Genomic DNA, 22,723 nt, shown 5'->3' on the forward strand with positions numbered 1-22,723 from the left:
AAATTTTAATCAGCTTTTTACTATTTAACGATTTAAATAATAAACTATTTACATAGTTTATTTATAGTTTTTATCTAATGTATTGGACACATTGGATGTGACACATGTTTCATGTTCACTTATTTTTAGCGTCAATCAGAAACCATCCAGCTCTGTGTCCTTAAAGAGTGACCGGTCCAATCCTCGAGGCATTAATTTTAAATCCCAGCCAGTGTCTGCTGCAGAGAGGTGAGCTGTTAGTAACAAGAACTCTCTGATTTAAATGATTTTGATGTTTCCTGGTTTCTAAAATGCATCTCTGTAGCAGAGCAGCGTCTCCAAGGACACACAGGCTCAGCTGTAACTGTCAGTTTATCTGGTTTAAGACACATTTGGACTCAATTGGCTGTTTTTAACTATGTATTTTAATCAGAGGTGTAAATTTAGACCTCACACATCTGGATCCTAAACTATGATAGAAACAGCTGCTAGCAGTGGGTAGTTTGACTTTGATACGCTGCTCTAGAAAGCAAACAAAGGTTTGTGCAGCTCCTCTTCAGAAAAGTGTTCAGAGAGCAGCTGCTGTATTAGACAAAGGCTCGTCGTGTGAGCCCAGATGTGTGTAACAGCTGGATGAAGGAGAACCATCACAGTCACGTCTCCATCCCGCCTTTATTAATGAACTTCCTGTTGCTTGCAGATGACAGGAACACAAAGTGTTTGTGCCACGTGATGCTGCAGGATTTGTTAACGTGTCCATGATGGTAACATCTCCTCGTCTAACTGCAAACACATGAGCGCTCCTAACGGCAGCTATCACAGCCACACAGGCAGACTGTGTCTCACTGTTGCATTCAGGGACATTTGTTTTCCTGTAAAAAGCTGAACTGAGTTTGTAAGATCATCACACTGCCCCTCTGACTGTCTCCCCAACTACTCTTTCAAGGATTGTCAGGTTGGAGATCGGCCTATAATTAGCTAAGACAGCTGGGTCTAGGGATGCTTTTTAAGTAAAGGTTTAACTACAGCCAGCTAGGGATGGGTACCGTTTAGATTTGAAAACCTGCTAAATCAGAATCAGTTGCTGATGATGGCTTGTTTCTTTGACATTAATCACGTATAATCTTAACTCAAAGTGAACATAGACTTGATTGAAGTAACTCAGATCAGCCAATTCAAAATGCTAATTCAATCATCTCTGAGTTTATAACTAGACTCAGTTTGTTGGCCCTGCACCTTAAAACTATTCCCTGTTTGTCCCTCATGTTTTTTGGATATTGTTTTCACATCTTATGTCACGGCTAGCGGGGCAAGCCATGTTGAATTTAATAAAGGACCCAAGATGCCGACACTGCTGTGAAGTGAGTGAGCTTTATTGAAACGGTGAAGTGCAGTGAAGATGGCCTGTGCAGAAGCTAAGATAACCTCTACTGAAAAACTAAAAAACTAACCTGAAACCTTAAACGGAGACACGGGGAGATAACACAGACGAACCAGCAACAAGCAGGAGAAAACAAAGGGCTCATATGCACAAAAGAGCCATCAGGGAATGAGAAAAGGGAGACACAGCAGGATTCATTGGACATAACCAGACAAGGGGAATTAACTTGATCACACAATTAACTTGATTTCAACAAGCGATGTTGACAAACATCTAAATTCCTGTGCAGACACCAAGGCTGTATATAGGAGTAGCATTGCAAAATGTTCTGCTCTTTGGACTAAAGCAAATTATCTGAACTTTTATTCTAATAAATTTAATCAGCTTGAACATTTTGTAGCACAAAAGTAGAAAATAGCTCCGTTTGCTGTTGCCTGCATTGTAGATGGGCGGCTTTGCCTCAACACCTAAACAGGAAAATGAGTTTAGTCAAGTATTAAAGTGGGATTGAAGAGGTCTGGAAAATAGAGATCAGGTGTTGTGGTGCAGCATGGTCACAAGAATCATTTAGAAATGGGTCAAAATATTTTCTCTTCTAGATTTTTTGCACAGTCTGATGTGCTGCTGCTCTGAGGTTTACTGCTCTCTGTGTGCTTAGAAAACTGTGAGGTACAAGTAGATTTGACACAAGTTATAATGGCTGATTTCCATATAACGGTGGAATACAGGGACTTAATCGTTAAGTAAGAAGGAAAGTTTGAAGCCTAATCTTAAAAGTAGAGACAGTGTCTGTCTCCAGAATCCAAACTGGAAGCTGGTTCCACAGAAGAGGGGCCTGAAAACTGAAGGCTCTCCCTCCCATTCTACTTTTAAATACTCTAGGAACAAGAAGTAGGCCTGCAGTGTGAGAGCAAAGTGCTCTAATAGGGTGATATGATACTACAAGGTCATTAAGATAAGATGGGGCCTGATTATTTAAGACCTTGTATGTGAGGAGCAGGATTTTGAATTCTGGACTTAACAGGAAGCCAAAACAGGAGAAATATGCTCTCTCTTTCTAGTCCCTGTCAGGACTCTTGCTGCAGCATTTTGGATCAGCTGAAGGCTTTTCAGCGAGTTTTTAGAACTTCCCGATAATAATGAATTACAGTCGTCCAGCCTGGAAGTAATAAATGCATGAACTAGTTTTTCAGCGTCACTCTGAGACAGGATATTTCTAACTTTAGAGATGTTGCACAAATGGAAGAACACAGTCTTACATATTTGTTTAATATGTGCATTGAAGGACATGTCCTGGTCAAAAATGACTCCAAGGTTCCTCACAGTGTTACTGGAGGCCAAGGTAATGCCATCTGAAGGAAACTGTTTCCAGGGCCTACTCCGTGGATCGGCTTCCTCCGAGGCGTGGACGTCTATCAGCAGAGAATGTACCTTCACCTATCAGCAGAGAATGTCCCTTAGTCTGTAACACAGTCAAATATATTCTCAAGTAATATTCAAGCATGCCATTCAGCGTGTTAGTACGAGCAGCTCGGGAGCAGCTTGGGAGAACAAGAAAACAGAGACTGCTTTAGATTGTCTTCCCAAAGTGACTCAACTTTATTCACAAGTACAACAGTTTATATAGAGGGTAAAATTCATGAGACAGCAGATTATCAGTTTAAACCAGTACAGACCAAGATAAGGCAGCGTCTTCCTGCCCGTGGGTGAAGAAGCATCCTTTGTGTAGTTTATTAGTTCAGCTACAATTGTGATTATCTCAGCGACATATTTTCAAGGCACAAAACGAAGAGTTCTTACATTAGTGAAATCTGAAACAAACCATTTGGCCTTCAACAGGCGTCTAAAAGATTAAGAAACTAATGTAGCTGAGGGAGTGATCTCTGTGGTATTTCAACCTTGTACCAGCCTGTGATTCTCACACATCAATTCTTGGGTCAAAGAGAAAAACACTGAAACAAAGGGGCCTTATTGAATGACAGAGTTTTCCTGCATAATGTCACTATAAAACAATATCCAGTAAATGCTCCCATGGTACTAAAATACCTAACAGTTCCCCTCTTTTATTATTTTTTAAAATAATAACTCAAATAGAAAGGAAAAATCACAAATGTAATAACATAATATAAAAAGCAAATCATAAAATGTAATAGTTCACAACCTAATGTTCAATATACACATCAGGAACATCATTGGTAACATCTGGCACATCCTCAGGATCAATTTGTGCTAATTGCAAATACATTGAAGTAGCTGTACTGGTAGCTATATGGGTTATCATTGAGCGTACACAGGGTATCACACAACAGGCAATAATCATCAAAAACAAAATAATACATGCTACAACTGTTACAAAGGCTACAATGAGTTCCTTCCATTTTCCAAACGTGTCCTGCAGCCACTTGTCTAGCCACTGACCGTGACCTGTATTGGCTCTTAGTTCTATCTGCAATGCTTCAAGTTTATTCATAGCTTGTGTAAATGAACCATTAGGGGCGGTATTATTGGGAATAAAAGTACAACAAACATCTTCAAACATAGCACAAACACCTCCTTTCTCAGCTAACAGCATATCCAAGGCCATTCTATTTTGCATGGTCATTAAGGAGGCAGCAGACATCTGTTCTCCTAGGGCTTTAAGGGCCGTATTGGTCAAATTAGTAAGTCTTTGCTGATTGTAATAAACATAATTGATCCAGCCTACATTTTTGTTTACCTGTATCCACGGTAGTATTGAGACAAACCCTGCTGATATTTCTCCTTGTGCCTTTAATTCATTTGGTATCCCGCGTGGAACTCCTATAGCATCTATGTAAACGTTATGTGAATAAGCGGAGCGTTCCGTCCGTCTGCTGGATACAGGCAGATCCGAGGTTTGTTGTATCAGTAGTTCTTGAGCTAAAGTTACTAGACCGCAGGTACCGGTCCAATTAACAGGTAAGGCTAATCTAAGAGTATTATTGCACATCCAATAAGCATGTGGGATTGGTCTGGTTAGGCGCGAAGCTGTAAAGCCTTTTAATATGCCTCCCCAGTACGAGTCGTTTAGTGTGTTGGGCGAATGCAGGATTGTTGAGTTATCTGAATGCGTACTTATATATGCATATATATAAGAAAACATATGTTTATATTGTGTCCTGTCAACACTCGCTGCTAGCCATGTTTCGTTACAGCGTGCTCCTGGAGAGTCAGAAAAGAACGTATAGTTTTGTGTGTCATAATTTATGTTTTCAAGTTTTGGTCGGTGTATGCATGTCATCAAAATATTTGGGTGATGGCGCACCTGTGTTGGGGGCGAAAGAGGTTCAGTGCGGTCTTCGGGGCGCTTCATTTGGTTGCAGGGGTGGGTAGAATCATTAATCATGCTAACATCCTTACTAGAGACTTGTGCTGTGTATATGAATAAACAATCTAAAGGACTTAGTTCTACTCGCAGCGCTTCAATCAGGGTTACCGTTAAGGGCCCCTTTTTATCATTTTTGAATAGCATCTTTGTTAAGGGAAAACCTGAAATTGGATATCCCACTATTACCTGTTCTGGATTACCCTTTGAACAGACATAACAGTTACTGTTTCCTAAGTCACGAGCGGCTGTTCTGGCATTGTCATACCAGGCGTTAGTTCCTGTTCTAGGGGGTGCATAAGATGGTTTATTGGTGGTATCTGTGTTGCTTTCTACTGATTTTAGAGAACGTGACGAGTGTACTAGGTGGGTGTCTTGCCAAGTGGAGCATGAGGTATTGTCAGCAAAATGTGGCTTGCAGAAATGTGAACAGGGTTGCACTTTACAATACGAAATAGTAAATAAAAATCCTAAGGTTAATGCAGTAGATATGATTAATAACCTAAATATATAAAAAAGACAGTTCTTTAGTCGTCTCCTGGCCTGGTCCCAGGTTCGAGAGACACCGTATAAGCGTCGTGTGATGACAATGGGCATTTCATTTTCTCCATTATCAGGATGAAACGAGTCTATCTTTATCAGGTTAGACATTGTGTGGTACTCTAGGCTTTCTGTTCCTGCTGGATGTTCGAGTACCTTGTTGTTGTTCAGGCGGGGGATCAGAGGGCTTTCTGAGTCTTGGCTCTTTCAGGCGTTGTGTGTTAATCAGTGATTGTGTGTGTGTAGGTGGATTGGATCCGGGCGCTGGCTCGCTTGAGTCGTCATCTATAGGTGTATTGAATCCGGGCGCTGGCTCGCCGGAGACGTCATCTACTTGATCCGACGCCTTAGGTGGTTTGGTGGGGCTGGTCTTAACCCTGCTGGCATGAATCCACTGAGGTTGTCCGTCTGTTAGGATGCTGGTTCTCGTCACTGCAAGTACAGTCTGGGGGCTGGAACACGCGGCCTCCCCGAGTGCCCTTGGTTTTAGCGACTTTACCAATACTGCATCTCCTGGTTTCCACGGATGGGTTGGATCTATGGAAGGGAGAGGCTGAGAGAGACAAACTTTCTGATAGTTATTATTCAGTGTTTCTACCAGGTTATGAACATAGTCAGACAATGCAGTGTCTATGTCCCCTTCCAATAGCGGTGCCCCTCTGGAGGCTGACCATGGTGTTGGAAACGGTCTTCCCATGATTATTTCAAATGGAGATAATTTGGTTGCTGCGGATGGAGTCATTCTAATCTCGCAGAGGATTTGAGGAAGTAGTTTGATCCAGGTCATTCCTGTTTCTATCATTGCTTTAGTCAGGCGATTTTTTATGGTCCTATTCATTCTTTCTACAACTCCTGAACTCTGAGGATGGTATGGCACATGATATTTCCAGTCTATTGCTAGAGTTTTAGCACACTTTTGAATTACTTCTGATGTGAATGAAGGTCCTCTATCACTGTTAATTTGGTGAGGTATTCCGAATCTGGGTATTATTTCATTGCACAACTTTTGACAGACTACTTCTGCAGTTTCTTTTGATGTTGGATAAGCTTCTACCCATTTACTAAATTGGTCCACTATTACCAGTAAGTACTTGATGCTTCCTTGTGCTGGCATGTGTGTAAAATCAATTTGTAATGTATGAAATGGGAAATCTGGTTGTGGTAAATGCTGATGTTTTGCTTTTGGTTTTCCTACATTAGTTCGTGCACATGTTAGACAGGTTGCTAATATGCGTTTTACTGCGTGTGATGTTTTCTTGATTACAAATCTTGATTTTATTGCTCCTATTACCCCTCTTTGTCCGACATGACTCACACCATGAAAATGGCGGACAAGGATTGGCAGTAGTGAAGATGGGAGGGCAATCAAACCCTCAAGGTTTTTGTATAAGCCGTCTCTGTTATCTAAGGTACAATCATTACTTTCCCAGTAAGTGTAATCTAAGGCAGAGGCTTGCTCTTGTATGAATTTTAGGTCAACATTTGTTTCTAAATAGTCTGGGAGCATGACAAGTGGCAGCTGTAAAGGCAAAGATAATACTTCCCTTCTGGGTGGTTGCTGTGAGGCAGCAGCTGCTTTCGCGGTTACGTCTGCAAGAGCATTTCCCACTGCTTCGTCTGTGTCAGCCGTGCTGTGCCCCTTCGTTTTAACAACTGCAATTGCCGATGGCAGCTGTATAGCCTGCAAAAGTCTTTGAACAAGGTCAGAATTAGCGATCGATTTTCCATCAGCAGATCTAAATCCTCTTTGTCTCCACAATGTGCCAAAGTCATGCACCACACCGAATGCATAACGGCTATCAGTGTAAATTGTTACCCGCTTATCCACATGTAACTCACAGGCGCGTATTAAAGCCATGAGCTCTGCTTTTTGTGCTGAGTGAAATGGTAATGAGTGAGCCTCTAGTATGATGTCAGGCAATGTCACCACCGAATAGCCACAAAGAAATAAGTTGTCATTTGGTTTTGAACAGGACCCGTCCACATAAACAATGACTGAGTCTGGGATTGGTGTCTGCTCTAAGTCTGGGCGTGGTGCTGTGGATTCCTGTATACGTGTCATACAATCATGATCGTCAGGGTCGTCTGAACCATCCTGTCGGTCAGAGGAACACAGCATACGAATGAGTAAGTGTGCTGGCGAATTGGGTGTGCTGCTTGCTTTTATAGTGAGATTTGCTGTTGAAGTTAGTGTAGCTTCATAACCTGAGCGACGTTGTGCGGTCATGTGTTGTGTAGTTATGTTTGCTAGAATGGTCGTGACCTGGTGATTGGTGTGTAGAATAGTGTCATGTGAGAGTGTGAGCTTCTCGCAGTCCCTTATCATGATAGAGCAAGCTGCTACTGCTCTCAGGCAGGCCGGCATCCCCTGAACTACTGCTGGCAGTACCTTTGAGTAGAAGGCTACTGGACGGTAGCCACAGCCATGCTCTTGGGCCAATACACCTGCACAGGTTGTGCCGTTCTCTGTGACGTACAGGTGGAACGGTAAGTGGTAGTCAGGCAGACCCAAACAAGGGGCGGAGGTCAGCGCTCCCTGTAATGCATTGAAAGAGGCAGTCATTTCTGTGGGCCACAGTATTCGAGGAGGCTTGTCTTTTTTGCAGCATTCACGCAGAATGTGGTCATGAAAAGAACAGTCTGGTATCCACTGTCTGCAATAGTTCACCATGCCTAGGAAAGACAGCATTTCTTTCTGTGTAGTGGGCTTAGGGACAGAGGTCACAGCTTTGACCCTGTCTGTAGTCATAGAACGTTGTCCGTGAGACAGTGTAAATCCCAAATATTGAACAGAAGTCTGACAGTACTGCATTTTCTTTGCTGATGCTTTGTGGCCAGTCTGTTGGAGGTGCTGGAGTAGCATGTGTGTGGCAGTTTGACATAGTTTTTCACTTTCAGCACAGAGGAGGAGATCATCTACATACTGGATCAGAGTACAGCCCTCTGGAGGAGTGAAGCCGTCCAGGGTAGCACGTACTACCATTGAGAAAGCCGCAGGGCTGTCTACCATGCCTTGGGGTAAGCGAGTCCATGTGTACTGCTTATCTCTATGTGTAAAAGCAAATATCGGCTGTGTGTCTTCATGCACAGGTACTGAGAAAAAGGCGGAGCACAAATCCACCACAGTAAAATGTGTAGCTGTTGCTGGAATACCTGTCAGTATGCTGGGAACATCTGGGACAATAGGTGGCAGAGGCATAATGACTGCATTAACTTGCCTTAAGTCTTGTGTGAAACGCCATACGCCAGGTTTGTTAGGCTTTGGCACAGGATTGACAGGAGTGTTATATGGAGATACTGTGGGCTTTATTACTCCAGCTGTCAATAAATCTCCTATGATGATGTCTAAGGCTGCGGCTTTTTCAGCGGAAATGGGATATTGCTTGACATATACCGGCTTGTTGTTTTTCAGCTGAGCATGATAAGGTGTACAGTCAATAAATCCTACATCATTCTCACCTCTTGACCATAATGTCATGTTTTGATATTCAGCTGGCAATGTGACAGCAGAGATAGTACAGTGTATGGGGTAGGTTAGATCTATGTGTTGACATGGTGCAGTGATGTCATAGCCTATGTCTGAGTTATGTGACAAAACCACTGTTTGGCCTTCACTGGTGTGAGCAGTTATCATGTTGTTGAACAGTGTGAGAGAAACAAATATGTGGCTTCCAGGCATGGGGCTACCTGGTAACGGTGTTTGCACATGTTTTTGACACAGAGTGTGACGTGGGATACCAGTCAGATGGATATTGAGTTCATTCTCCGCTGAGGCGTCCAGCTGACACAGAGGCTGTTCCTTCTCCATGGTGTCGGTGCATAGGGCAGAGAAAACATAGCTGTTATCAGTATCTGCAAACATTTCACCCTTTGTGTTAAATGAAATACACAAGTTCATTTTTGCCATTAAATCTCTGCCTAATAGATTCACAGGCGAGTTTGGAATAATTATGAATGGATGATATGTAATTTCATCTGGTTTTGGGCCCCAGCGTGTTTTTAGAGAATGAGTTTTGGGGCATTGCACTAGAGTTCCGTTTATTCCCATGGTGTTGATGCACACAGAGGAAACAGGCCCACTATAGAATTTTCCAGACAGTGAACTTTTAGTGGCTCCACTGTCAACTAAAAAGGAATAAATCTTTTCACCTATCTCTATATCTAACATGGGCAAGCTTTCTGTGTTACGGGACAATTGCAAATGCAGCATCGTGTGTAGTGCTTCACACTGTCCCTCATCATCACCTGGGCCTCCCTATTGTCGGTCCAGTCTTTCGTTATCATATGGGTGGGGATTAAAATGTGGATTATAAGGTTGCTGCCTAAGTGCAAAGGGGCCATTATTTTGATGTGATTCCTGTCTGCGTTGCCAGTTACCTTGTCTGTAAGAGCTCTGCTTACGCCTAGTGGCAGGAGCTGGTCCTGTGTTTTGTGGTTGAGACCTATGTGCCGCTGATTTGCATTCCCTCCTCCAGTGTCCTATTATTCCACAATAAAAACATACGTCTCCACTCCTATCTCTCCTTCTGAAATCTCCCTGCTGCGCTTGTTGAGGGGACGGGGCCCCTGCATACATCATTTTTTCACTTTCCTCTGAGCCTTCAACATCAAAGTTCAACAACATCTTAACAGTTTTAGCCTTCGTGCTGTTGGGGAAAAGATCTGCACCAGCTTTTGTTTTGACAAGTGTGATAAAGTTCTTTATTTTCATGTCATAGAGATTATCAGTGGCAGTCAGCTTCAATAGTTGTGAACATTCTGGATGAATATTGTTTAAGAATGTTGTTATGAAAATCTGATCATTTCCTCCTTCAGGCATGCATGCCTCATTAGTCCAGCAGTGTGTGAAACGTTTCATAAACACTAGAATGGATTCATCTGGCTTTTGCTTACACATGGTTACTGCATTTAAATCAATTTTATCTCTAGACATTGTGAGCAGAAATTTCTTTAGATTTTGAAAAAAGGCTGTGATTTTGTCATCATTTATCCACAAAAACGAGGTGGTGTTGGCTGCTTGGTCGTTTTTAGGGTCTAGTTCCTCTACTTCTTCAATAAGCTGAGATTCAGTCACACCTGGGATTCGTTGACATAATATATATCTATAGTCAGGCCCACCCAAGTGGTGGTATCTGGTACTTCTCTGTAATGCAGAAACAAAGGCTGTAGGATTTTGTAGAGGATCGGGGAGTTCTTTAATGGTTGCTGCTAACTCTGAAATTTTAGGGGGTTGAATGCAACACATGTCCCCTATTATCATGAACGGGAGGGAGGTGCTGACGTCATTAAATTGTGATCCCTGCTTTTCTTTATAACGGGTGTTTTTGTGGGGGCCCTCTTGAGTTTTTTCCTCTTTTTTCTGCTTTAAGTAGTTCCTTATTAAATTTCTGGTGTTAGTTATTGCTTTTGGCACAGTCAAACCATTCGCTACTCTAGTGTGGCGCTGAACATGATTATCTATGACGGAAACGGCTTCCTGCAGTTCAGCTTCCGTACGTTCAGTTAAAGGATCTTTCATGATTTCCTCACACTCTGCCATTAACTGTTTTGTTTGCTTTTTATGTTCCTGTAACTCTCTTTCTCGTTCAGTGTATTCTCGTTCCTGTCTTTGATCTAGGTTAAACCAGTCATCTTCTTCTGATTTAGGTGTCATTTCAGTGCCTTCCTCACTCTTTTGGGATTCTGCTGTTAAATCAGGATATACGCGCTGATGACGTGCAGCCGCCGCAGCAGCTATTAATTCTGTTTTTTCATCATAAGGCGGCGGAGCCGTAGGTTGAACGGATGGGCATATAAGGCTAGTTTTTTCTGCAGTGGATTTACTAGAGCCTGCACTGGCTTGATTTAAAGCATTTACGTCTGGCTCGGGTCCTTTTTTCCATAGTGGTAGCATGCGATTGGTCACATCACGACATTCTATCATATATTTTTTACAGGACTTTTTAATCAGCCTACTTTCCTTATCACAAATAGTATTTAACATTTCTACTGACCTGTTTTCTGGCGATAATCGCTCGGGATAGGGCTCCGGAAATACATTAGGATGCATTAAAGTTATAGTTCTTAAGTTCGAGACGAAATCAGTCACGTAAGCACTTCCGCATGTTCTGGCTACGTAATCATGGAAGTCTTCATTGATTCGCGAGCGTGGGTTAAACGTAACCGGAAGTGGGAGTCGTACTGAGCCGCTATTTGTGATTTTATATTTTATTTTTTTCGGTTTTACAGTTAATTTTGATTTTTTATCGGACCCGTCTAAGGTCTTTGAATTATTCTGACCCATGGTCAGTGATTTCCAGAGGGGTTTAGACGCTTTGAAGGATTTAAGTTAGTTTTTATTTTTGCTGTGGCACACCTGAGGTTACTTGATTTTTTGCTAGCAATTTTTATGTTTTTAGTGAGCAACTTCTCACTTTTTAACGAGCAACTTCTCGTTTTATGACCCCAGGCAACTTCCTGTGTCCTTTCTGCTGGTGAGCAACTTCTTAGTTTATGACAGCAGGCAACTTCCTGTGTCCTTTCTGCTTTTATTTACAAAACAACAGGCAACTTCCTGTGTTTCTATGTGGGCCACTAAATAAGGCTCCTCAGTGTATCCCACTTGTTACTATGTGGGCCACTGAAGAAGGCCTCGTCAGCGTATCCCGTTTCTATGTGGATCACTGAGAAAGGCATAACACAGTCTTATAAAATAAAAAGACAAGTGCCTACCTTCGTCAGGATCCCACTTCTGACACCAAAATTGAAGGAAACTGTTTCCAGGGCCTACTCCGTGGATCGGCTTCCTCCGAGGCGTGGACGTCTATCAGCAGAGAATGTACCTTCACCTATCAGCAGAGAATGTCCCTTAGTCTGTAACACAGTCAAATATATTCTCAAGTAATATTCAAGCATGCCATTCAGCGTGTTAGTACGAGCAGCTCGGGAGCAGCTTGGGAGAACAAGAAAACAGAGACTGCTTTAGATTGTCTTCCCAAAGTGACTCAACTTTATTCACAAGTACAACAGTTTATATAGAGGGTAAAATTCATGAGACAGCAGATTATCAGTTTAAACCAGTACAGACCAAGATAAGGCAGCGTCTTCCTGCCCGTGGGTGAAGAAGCATCCTTTGTGTAGTTTATTAGTTCAGCTACAATTGTGATTATCTCAGCGACATATTTTCAAGGCACAAAACGAAGAGTTCTTACATTAGTGAAATCTGAAACAAACCATTTGGCCTTCAACAGGCGTCTAAAAGATTAAGAAACTAATGTAGCTGAGGGAGTGATCTCTGTGGTATTTCAACCTTGTACCAGCCTGTGATTCTCACACATCAATTCTTGGGTCAAAGAGAAAAACACTGAAACAAAGGGGCCTTATTGAATGACAGAGTTTTCCTGCATAATGTCACTATAAAACAATATCCAGTAAATGCTCCCATGGTACTAAAATACCTAACACCATCCAGAGTAAGAATCTGCTTAGATACCATATTTCTAAGGTTTTCAGGGCCGAGTACTTGGAAATACCGACATTACTTTGAATTTGACTCTTTAAAAAGCGACAAAAACACAAGCGTACGTTGTACACTCTGCATCGGAAGAAAACTTCTTTCTACGTCGAAAAATTCCACTTCCAACCTGAGCAAGCACCTAGCACGCTGCCACAAGAATGTTAAATTGACAGAAAACCCCCAGGATCCCCTCACTGACGTGGCCGCTGTGGTCGATCAACATTAGCCTCTGAACAGGTGGAGGAAGTCAGTCGGAGGAAACTAATGGTACCGACATCCACAAGGTGGAATTCCCTGTATGAGGCCATTTCTAGAATCATCACAATTCCCTTGAATGAACTTAATCCCCTGTGTGTAAAACTGGGAATCAAGTGCCTTAATGAAAGGGAGTACCAGTTCTTGAAAGAGTACTGTACTGTGATGAAGCCCCTGACAGTGGCCCTGGACATTTTACAAGGGGATGAGTGCACCTACGGGGCTTTACTGCCAACACTCACAAGCCTGATGTCAAAGACCCTTTCCCTGAAAGATGACCTCTCTAGAATGACAGCCAGCCTTCCAGATGTCATTGTAAAGGTAAGATTATTATTAATTGCTTTGGGTGGATTTGTTAAATTTATTATACCATTCACAGTGGGTGGATGTTATACTTTGTTTTAAGCAGTGGGTACAATTAGTAAAATGATAGAATAAAAGACCAAGTATTCACCCCTTGTTAAATATCAGGGACATTGATCATCATTAATCATGAATATTAATCATAATATCAACAAAAGCCTCAGCCAAAATTAAATCTCATACAGTACATACATACAATACATACATGATAATAGAAAATATAGATGGTTTAGAGCTGTAAAGCCCACAAAATATTGACAATAGGTAATTATACAGTAAAATAATTTTATTCTTAGTTGCATCATATTGTATGTTACAGGCCCTCAAGACTCGTTTTGATGCTGTTCTGGACAGCCAAGAAGGACTTCTCGCAGCGGCCACTTGTCCCAAGTTTAAACTTCGTTGGCTGAGAGATGAGCGTAGGAGAGAGTATGTGAAGGAGCTCCTGCAACTGAGAACACTAATGTGTCCCAAATCCCAGCCAGCCCAGCCAAAATTGACTTTTTTGAATTTCAGAATCAGCCCACAGAAAGCTTCTCAGCAGAAAAAGAAGTGCGGTAACTGACTTTTTAAAGTCAGGCTATGAGCTTGAGATTCTGAATCAGTTTCCAAATCTCAAAAAGATGTACATGAAATACAACAGTCCAACTCCATCCAGTGCACCAGTGGAACGGCTGTTCAATTTAGGTGGATTGGTGCTTTCCCCCCAAAAAAACAGAATGTCTGATAGAAGGTTTGAGAAACTTCTGCTGATGCGATATAACCACTGTTTCAGTCCAAAAGAAAACAATAAAACATAGGTCTTTTTCAGGGTTGCCACAAACTGAGACTGGATTAACAGCCTGAATGTAGCATGCAATAGCATTTTCTGTTTTTGTAATCTCAACATTATGCCTCTCTGCACTTTACCAACTGTTAAAAGATGTTTTTGTTAATTTTATTTATTTTATTTATTTATTTTTTGCTTTATTTATATGAAAAGATGTGTGTATACACAAAAATAATTTATGTTATATGCTGGAGTATGCAGAAATACAGTTTAAGCCTTTATTTTCTTAAAATATGGTGTAATGTGCAGAAATATGTTCAAATGTTAAACAAATTTATTAAAGTCAAAGACTGTTGAATTTAATTTAACTTTTTGTTTGATGAACTGTTTATAAAGTTAAGATTAAAAGTAATAAACAAATTTTTTAAAAAGACACTTTTCCATTTGATTCACTTTTATATGATGGATTATGCAGAAAAAATAGAATTGGCCCAAAAGGTCTATTGATTTATCACGCATTCAGGTAGTGAACATGTTTTTTAAAAGTAACTAAATAACTAAGTAATTAATTGCTTTTGAAAATAAGTAATCAGTAAAGTAACGGGATTACTTTTTTTGAGAAGTAATCAGTAATCAGTAACTAATTACTCTTTTCAAGTAACTTGACCAACACTGCTTGTAAATCAGACTGTGTAGTTGTGAACTGAGTTTTGTAACATTGTAAAACAAAATATCTGAAAAGTTTATGTTTTTGCGTTCATTGATTTGTGTGTAAAAATGTAAAAAATATAATAAATGTAAGAAACATTAGAACTACTTTTGATGACACAAAGTTTGGCGAGCACTGCAAGTTGGCACTTTAAACCAGTCACTGATATAAAGAGAGCACCTTGTTCCAGGGCATCTGAGCATGGAGGGAAAGCTTTATGCAGGAGATGGTAAGAGCTGTTGGGACTAAAGAAACTGAGCAGAAAACTACAGACATCTGGAACTGAGTTGTTAATTCTCAGTGGGATCAGCAGGACTAGCAAAGCTTCACCATGACAGTCATCTGATTGACTGAACCCATCCAAACATCACTTCATGGACCTTTAGCTTGTGTCTGTGTGTGGACAGACATAACATGAGCTAATTATACATTACTCCTCCACAGAGTGGACCAGGAGAGAGCAGAGGTTTCCACTGGTCAGTCTGCACAGCAACATCAAACACACCTGGACTCTGTGGTTATGGTTTGTAGTACTACGTTTACATTTGTTCTTTTCAGTCACCTCTATGCTGCACTTTGTGGACCAGAGGATTGTCAGTGTGTCCAACATAAATCAGAGTTTGGGCTCCATGATTTCAGTCAGATTGGGGTGACTGTAGCTCAGGAGGGGAGCAGGTCAGCTACTAGTCAGAAGGTTTGTGAATCAAACCCTGGCTGGCAAATGTACTGAGTAACGTACTAAACCCAAGCTGCCCTCTGATGCATCCATCAGAGTGTGAAAGAAAGTATTTAAGCATAGAACAATGTGCTTGGTTGAATGAGGCATGTTGTATAAAATGCTTTGTGTGCACAGAGTATCAAAGAGAGCTATATAAGAACCAGTCCATTTACCAATGGGTAATTCATATAGTCTTCTTTTCTAGCGGCTGGAGGACAACATCACCATGTTTGTGAAGAATGAGCTGAAGAAGATCCAGAAGCTTCTGAGTCCAGATCACCCAGAAACTTTAAAGAGCCAGATGGAGGATGAGGAGATGTTTGAAGGTGAGGATGAAGATGAAAGAAAGAGCTGCAGAGAAGCATTTCTGAAGATCACACTCCACTTCTTGAGGAGACTTAAGCAGCATGAGATGGCTGACCATCTGCAGAGCAGTAAGAGAATTTCTCTAAAGACTGAATATTGATCTTTCCTAATAGCTCAAGAAATGGACCAATAGACATTCATCCTTTCAGGGTACTGAAAGGCTAGGATATTTATTGTATAATATTTGTTTCTGAATTTCTTACCTTCAGAAATATTTGCTCCACTCTGTAAACGTGAACTTAAAGCCCAACTGAAGAAGAAGTTCCAGTGTGTGTTTGAGGGCATCGCTAAAGCAGGAAGCCCAACCCTCCTGAATCAGATCTACACAGAGCTCTACATCACAGAGGGAGGAACTGCAGAGGTCAATGAGGAACATGAGGTCAGACAGATTGAAACAGCATCCAGGAAACCAGACAGACCAGAAACAACCATCAGACAAGAAGACATCTTTAAAGCCTCACCAGGAAGAGACGAACCAATCAGAACAGTGCTGACAAAGGGAGTGGCTGGCATTGGGAAAACAGTCTTAACACAGAAATACAGCCTGGACTGGGCTGAAGACAAAGCCAACCAGGACATCCAGTTCATATTTCCATTCACTTTCAGAGAGCTGAATGTGCTGAAAGAGGAAAAGTTCAGCTTGGTGGAACTTGTTCATCACTTCTTTAATCAAACTAACGAATCAGGAATCTGCAGGCTTGAAGACTTCCAGGTTGTGTTCATACTTGATGGTCTGGATGAGTGTCGACTTCCTCTGGACTTCCACAAAACTACAATCTTAACTGACCCTAGAAAGTCCACCTCAGTGGATGAGCTGCTGACAAACCTCATCAGGGGGAAACTGCTTCCCTCTGCTCGCCTTTGGATAACAACACGACCTGCAGCAGCCAATCAGATCCCTCCTCAGTGTGTCGACATGGTGACAGAGGTCAGAGGGTTCACTGACCCACAGAAGGAGGAGTACTTCAGGAAGAGATTCAGAGATGAGGAGCAGGCCAGCAGGATCATCTCCCACATCAAGAAAGCTCGAAGCCTCCACATCATGTGTCACATCCCAGTCTTCTGCTGGATCACTGCTACAGTTCTGGAGGATGTGCTGGAAACCAGAGAGGGAAGAGAGCTGCCCAACACCCTGACTGAGATGTACATCCACTTCCTGGTGGTTCAGGCCAAAGTCAAGAGGATCAAATATGATGGAGGAGCTGAGACAGATCCACACTGGAGTCCAGAGAGCAGGAAGATGATGGAGTCTCTGGGAAAACTGGCTTTTGATCAGCTGCAGAAAGGAAACCTGATCTTCTATGAACCAGACCTGACAGAGTGTGGCATCGATATCAGAGCAGCCTCAGTGTACTCAGGAGTGTTCACACAGATCTTTAAAGAGGAGAAACAACTGTACCAGAACAAGGTGTTCTGCTTTGTTCATCTCAGTGTTCAGGAGTTTCTGGCTGCTCTTCATGTCCACCTGACCTTCATCAACTCTGGACTCAATCTGCTGGAAGAGCAAGAAACAACTTGGAAGGTGTTTCAAACAAGAAAATCTTCAGAGAAATACTTCTACCAGTGTGCTGTGGACAAGGCCTTACAGAGCCCCAATGGACACCTGGACTTGTTCCTTCGTTTTCTCTTGGGTCTGAAGACTAATCAAAGTCGTTTGCAAGGCCTGATGACACAAACAGGAAGTAGCTCAAAGACCAATCAAGAAGCAGTTCAGTACATCAAGAAGAAGCTCAGTGAGAATCTGTCTGCAGAGAAAAGCATCAATCTGTTTCACTGTCTGAATGAACTGAATGATCGTTCTCTGCTGGAGGAGATCCAACAGTCCCTGAGTTCAGGACGTCTCTCCACAGATAAACTGTCTCCTGCTCAGTGGTCAGCTCTGGTCTTCATCTTACTGTCATCAGAAAAAGATCTGGATGTGTTTGACCTGAAGAAATACTCTGCTTCAGAGGAGGCTCTTCTGAGGATGCTGCCAGTGGTCAAAGCCGCTAAAAAAGTTCTGTAAGTTATAAAGTTTTTATTTAATATTTATATATTTATATAATTTTATATATTTATATATAATATTTATTTAATATTGATGTCTTAAATTTATTTTTGATTAAACTAGCAATAATTTTATGGTAGTATTAAATAAATACATCATTAATGAATTATTTATTTTAGTAATTAATTAAAAAATATATTGATAATTAATTATCAGTTAATTTCATTTAAAATAATTCATTATTTATTTATGTACAATTCAAATTAGTTAATTACATATTTAATCAATTATTGGTTTGTTTTCTATTTTAATTATTTTACTGACACATTTAATGAATTATTTAATGATGTATTTATTTAATTCACGTTGCTACTCCTGGCCCTGCATCACTGTTCATAAATACATTTTATTTGTCAGCTTCACCCATCAAAGTCAGGGGGCGGGGTTAATGCTGATCAAGTCAAAACCATTGCTTTGGTCTGGTGGGCGTTCTTTTAGTGGGCTTTTCTCAATACTAAGTAGGCCTACACACCAGGGTTTGGACATGTGTGGACCCAAACTATACTTAAACTTTACCCTTTTTTGTGTGTCACCAAATACACTTTTAATATTTTCTAGACAAGAATGTAGTGGCGTAATCTTTAACCTCTTTTGGCTCCAAACAGAAGTGACAGACTTGAGCAGGGTTCATTTAAAGGCTGACAGAAGTGGAGTGGTGACGGGGAGATGTTTGACAGGACAGTGTTTCAGCCTCCACAGGTTCATGTTGTGCTCCATCAGTCAGTGAAGATGAAGTCAGTGCTGATGAGGCTGTAGAGTGTGTGAGGGATGTGAATGAGGATGATGAAGATCTGATGATAGCAGATAAAAACAGGCTGCAGAGACTTTGAGCCATACAGGGCACACAGTGTGTGTACAGAGCAGCTGAAATCATTATGGAGGCCTCACTGGGATATGGAAGCATCACAGTACAGCTTCAGTGAAGCTTTAAAGTCTCTGATATGAGATGAGAAATGAAGCAGCCAGAGCTTTTTCATGAGTGGAAATCCACTGTGACTGTGAGCTGCTGCTACAGCCTCCAGATTAGCCAGCAGCTCATCCTGCTCAACATTTTCTCACCAACTTTAATGGAAGTGTGATGTTTTCAGCTGGAGTGATGGTCAGGGTGGCCTCCCTCTCCTCTTCTTCTCCTCTTCCTCTTTCATTTGTAAAGCCACTTCTGCTGCTTTCATTCATTTGGAAGTCCTGTAGCTGAGTTTGGGAGAGACTAACAGCCTCGGCAGCAGAGGGGAGAAAGGCTGTAACACCACCACTTTACTCTGTTCTACCTGTCACATCATTTTATCAGGAAACAAATATGCTCATGTTTTTACTATGTTTGTCTTGAAGATGTAAGAAGATCACATGGTGCTTTTATTATTGTGTTGGTTTGTTTCCTGTCTCTTGGATGGAGCCCAGCTGTGTGTGGCCCCTGGGCCCAGGATGAGGCCAAACTGACATGGGATGAAATGTCTGTCACATAATTGAGCTTAGTGTAGTTTCATTTCTGCACAATTTAAAAACAACCAAAACTTTGTTCTGTCTTTTCTATGTTATACTGTAGACTTTCTTTGATACTGTGTCCAAAAGGAGCAGCTTTTACTTTGAAGGGGAGGCGTCTCTGTTTCCTCTTCAGGTTGGATGATGGAAGCAAATGAGTGTGTGATGTTCTTTCAGTGTTGCACTTTGTAGACGCTCCCTGAGCACTGGTCTCACAGCCAGCTGCACATAGAGACCAGTGTTGTTAGTCCAGGTCAGAAGATGACTTGTTGGAATGAAAATGAGCTTGTAGTTTGTCTGCTTTAATAATGTGACTGGAAAAAGGTGTTGGACTTCAAATATGTCCATTTCTTTCACACTTCACCTTTAAAAGTGAAGCCTTGTGGTTCCTGGAAGGAAAAACACGACTTTTTCAAGTCTTTGTCCTGTTTTTATGATAAATGTACGACTTTAATATGAAACATTCAGAGTTTTTTCTCTTGTTGTGTTTGTTTGAAGCTGCTTCCTGTTGGCTTCAGCTGTTTGGAGTTTCCATTTTCTAAACTTCTACATTCTGAACCTTCTTCAGCTCTGAACAGATGATGAAACACTGAATGGTTTCAAGCTCACACTTTGTCTAATAAACTTACATCTTTCATTCTTTATACAGATTGAGGGGCTGTGGTTTGTCAGAGATCAGCTGTGATTATCTGGCAGCAGCACTGAAGTCCAACCCCTCCCATCTGAGACAGCTGGACCTGAGTTGGAACAACAAGCTGCAGGATTCAGGAGTGAAGCATCTGTGTGGTTTCCTGGAGAGTCCAGGATGTGGACTTGAAACTCTGAGGTCAGTCAGCATGTTTTAGTTGTGCTGAGATGAATATGATGTGAAAGTTGTGCTGACACTAAACTGCAGACATCAGGCTGATATTATACTGATCCACACTGAGGATCTTCATGGTAAAGTCTGTTTTCTTCTTCTCTGGTTTAGTCCATTGACTGCAGCAGAACAATGTTCACATTTCAAACAGTGAGACTCAACGTATGGCCCGCGGCCCACACGCGGCCTGCCCACCTTTCCTGATTCAGAGAGAGGGGACCCTGATTAACTGTGTAGTGTTCTTCCTCACAGTTCTAAGTATCAGACACAACAATGAATAATCCACAGCCGACTGTCTTTAGCAGGTCAAAGGTCACGGCACACAGCAGACAGTGGGAAATATAACTCTGATCATTTATCAGCACATATCCATATGTATAAAAACAAAGCTGACACTGTGAGACTTGATCAGAGGTGTGATCATCACAGCAGAGGCCTTTGTGTCAAAGTCACTGAGGATCAAACAGAAACACATGAAGCAGATTTTCCTGTTCTGGCTTTTTATAGCAGATAACCTTCAAAATATTCTGCAGTCCATCAAAAACTGAAGCAAACCATGAATCAACATGTGAACATGAGCTGATGCTGCTGAAGGGAAGCAAAGTTACAGAGGTTTGATTACAGACACAGCTGAGAGTTTGTAATCTGTCATCATTTTAAAAGGTTTAAATTTCTTCAGTATTGAACAGCAGAAATGAGGCTTTGTTTTGGGAGGCCGACAGCAGTGAACACAACAGCAGACTGGTGCGTAATAAGCAGTGAATAACGCAGGAAACAGATTTTTGTTAGGTGTAGCTGTGTGCAGACAGGACCCAAGGTGCAGACTCCGGAGACAGAACTTAAACAAAAACAGCTTTAATGCTGAACGCAAACATGACATAACTGGAAAATGTCAAAAATAAACTAACACCGGTGGACAGGCAAAACACACAGCAAAATAAACGGTAGATCGCGACACGGACACAGAGAAACACAGGGCTTAAATACACAGAGGGAGAAATCAGGAAATGAGTAACAGGAGGGAAACACAGCTGGGGCAAATCAGAACTGACGAGACCAAAGAAGCGTAATCTGAACACACTGAGAAAAGACAGAGACCTTCAAAGTAAAACAGGAAACGCATAACACAGACTGAACAAAGACACAGGCTCATAAGCAGGCACTACAAAGGAAACAGAGATGTGGGAACAGGGCAGACACAAACACTGACTGAACACGGGGATATAGGAACTAAGGATACACATAGACGCGAACTAGACAAGGGGATGCAGGTGATAGGGGAGACAGAGCAACTAAAGAAGACAGAGACCTAAGCCATAAGACAGAACTCAAAGAAACCAAAAACTAGACAGTATAAATAATATCATAAACTCAAAAACCCTGGGTCGACGACCCAGGCATCCTAACAATTTTTGAAGGTAAACTGTTCTTGAAGTTGTTGAAATCTCCCAATTCTTTGAATCTTTGGGCTGAAGGAAGGACAATACTCGGTATGGTGTTCCTGGTTCTCGCCAACCCCTTCATGGTTATTGCTGTGTTTGTGGGATCCATCTTCTCAAGGAGCCCAAACGCCATGACACTTGACCCCAGTTGCTGTCGCAGCAGTCCCTACATCTGTCTCTGCTGTGAAGGGTCCTCATATCTCCGTGTCCCCGTCTGGTGTCTGCTCCTTTCTCTGCAAGAGACCGAAAATCAAAACACCTCTCTCCCTAGCCTTGATAATCTAATATTGTTATCCATTGTTCTTCTAATGATTCAAATTTGGTTCAGAATATTATGTTCAGGACTTATTCTAATCATAATCTATGTGTGTGTAAAAGTAATCAAAAATTAATGAATCATCTCTAAGTCTAACACATTATAAGCCTAAGTTTTACCATAGCTAAATTATTAAACACAAAAATAAACTCATAGAAATTTTCATATCACCATTGTTAGATGTTCAAACTCAACTTCCACTTCCAGAAAAGGTCAGTGACATCATATCTCAAAAAGCATCAGAAATTCTCCTCTTCAGTCTCTCTTATCGTCCTGCTCCTGCAAAAATAAAACAAAACAAAGCGAAGCATCCACCCTTCTCTTGCCGGCTGGGTGAATTATTTGTTGGCATTTACTAATCCTAAAGTTGGTACAGTCATTGTCTCAGTCTCAAGTCAGTCAAAACTTTTAGTCCGTCCATCACAGTCCAGTCACATGCATTCATTCACACACATTCATACCAGATGTTGCTGATAATGGAGTCTCACGCGCAACCTATTCGAGCATCCATCACCAGCAAGATGACGTCATCATTTTAAAAGGAAAACAATTCCTTGTTGTTTTTTTGGACCGGATTGACTCGGTGCAATCCTTTTAGACTCAGAACTTCTCAGTGTTCCCTATACAGTGGGGCAAAAAAGTATTTAGTCAGCCACCGATTG

General features: G+C 41.5%; 2 protein-coding genes and 3 long non-coding RNA genes across 8 annotated transcripts in view; 4 read left to right on the top strand and 1 right to left on the bottom strand.

Annotated features, from left to right (window-relative positions):
• Positions 1–1,328, top strand: part of LOC145419302 (uncharacterized) — a 134,834-nt gene extending 133,506 nt beyond the window's left edge. For all 4 annotated transcript variants that reach the window (XR_013905823.1, XR_013905821.1, XR_013905822.1 and 1 more), the window contains 2 exons: positions 130–228; positions 680–1,328. This is a non-coding gene — a long non-coding RNA (uncharacterized LOC145419302). The remainder of the gene's footprint in view (positions 1–129; positions 229–679) is intronic.
• Positions 1–22,723, top strand: part of LOC113017667 (NACHT, LRR and PYD domains-containing protein 12-like) — a 174,693-nt gene that overhangs the window by 128,067 nt on the left and 23,903 nt on the right. The window contains exon 6 of the mRNA XM_080298038.1: positions 20,094–20,270. Within this exon, the coding sequence (XP_080154164.1) occupies positions 20,094–20,270 (177 nt within the window). The remainder of the gene's footprint in view (positions 1–20,093; positions 20,271–22,723) is intronic.
• Positions 5,728–12,095, bottom strand: LOC145425180 (uncharacterized). The gene is made up of 3 exons (XR_013905840.1): positions 11,955–12,095; positions 8,931–9,045; positions 5,728–7,779 (listed from the first exon to the last, which is right to left on the bottom strand). It is a non-coding gene; the product is annotated as an uncharacterized LOC145425180 (long non-coding RNA).
• On the top strand, positions 12,688–14,560 carry LOC145425223 (uncharacterized). Its single transcript, XR_013905891.1, has 2 exons — positions 12,688–13,314; positions 13,676–14,560. It is a non-coding gene; the product is annotated as an uncharacterized LOC145425223 (long non-coding RNA).
• LOC113035144 (protein NLRC3-like) lies at positions 15,779–17,923 on the top strand. Its single transcript, XM_080299670.1, has 2 exons — positions 15,779–15,986; positions 16,128–17,923. The coding sequence occupies exons 1-2, from the start codon at positions 15,779–15,781 to the stop codon at positions 17,921–17,923; spliced, it is 2,004 nt and encodes a 667-aa protein (XP_080155796.1).

Source organism: Astatotilapia calliptera, chromosome 3 (assembly GCF_964374335.1).
Source record: "Astatotilapia calliptera chromosome 3, fAstCal68.1, whole genome shotgun sequence".
Classification (NCBI taxonomy): domain Eukaryota; kingdom Metazoa; phylum Chordata; class Actinopteri; order Cichliformes; family Cichlidae; genus Astatotilapia; species Astatotilapia calliptera.

Excerpts from the sequence above, each read along its gene's own strand:
- LOC113035144 (XM_080299670.1), top strand. The coding sequence starts at position 15,779 with ATGTTTGTGAAGAATGAGCTGAAGAAGATCCAGAAGCTTCTGAGTCCA. Across the intron at positions 15,987-16,127 it reads GGCTGACCATCTGCAGAGCA|AAATATTTGCTCCACTCTGT; the intron begins GTAAGAGAATTT and ends TCTTACCTTCAG.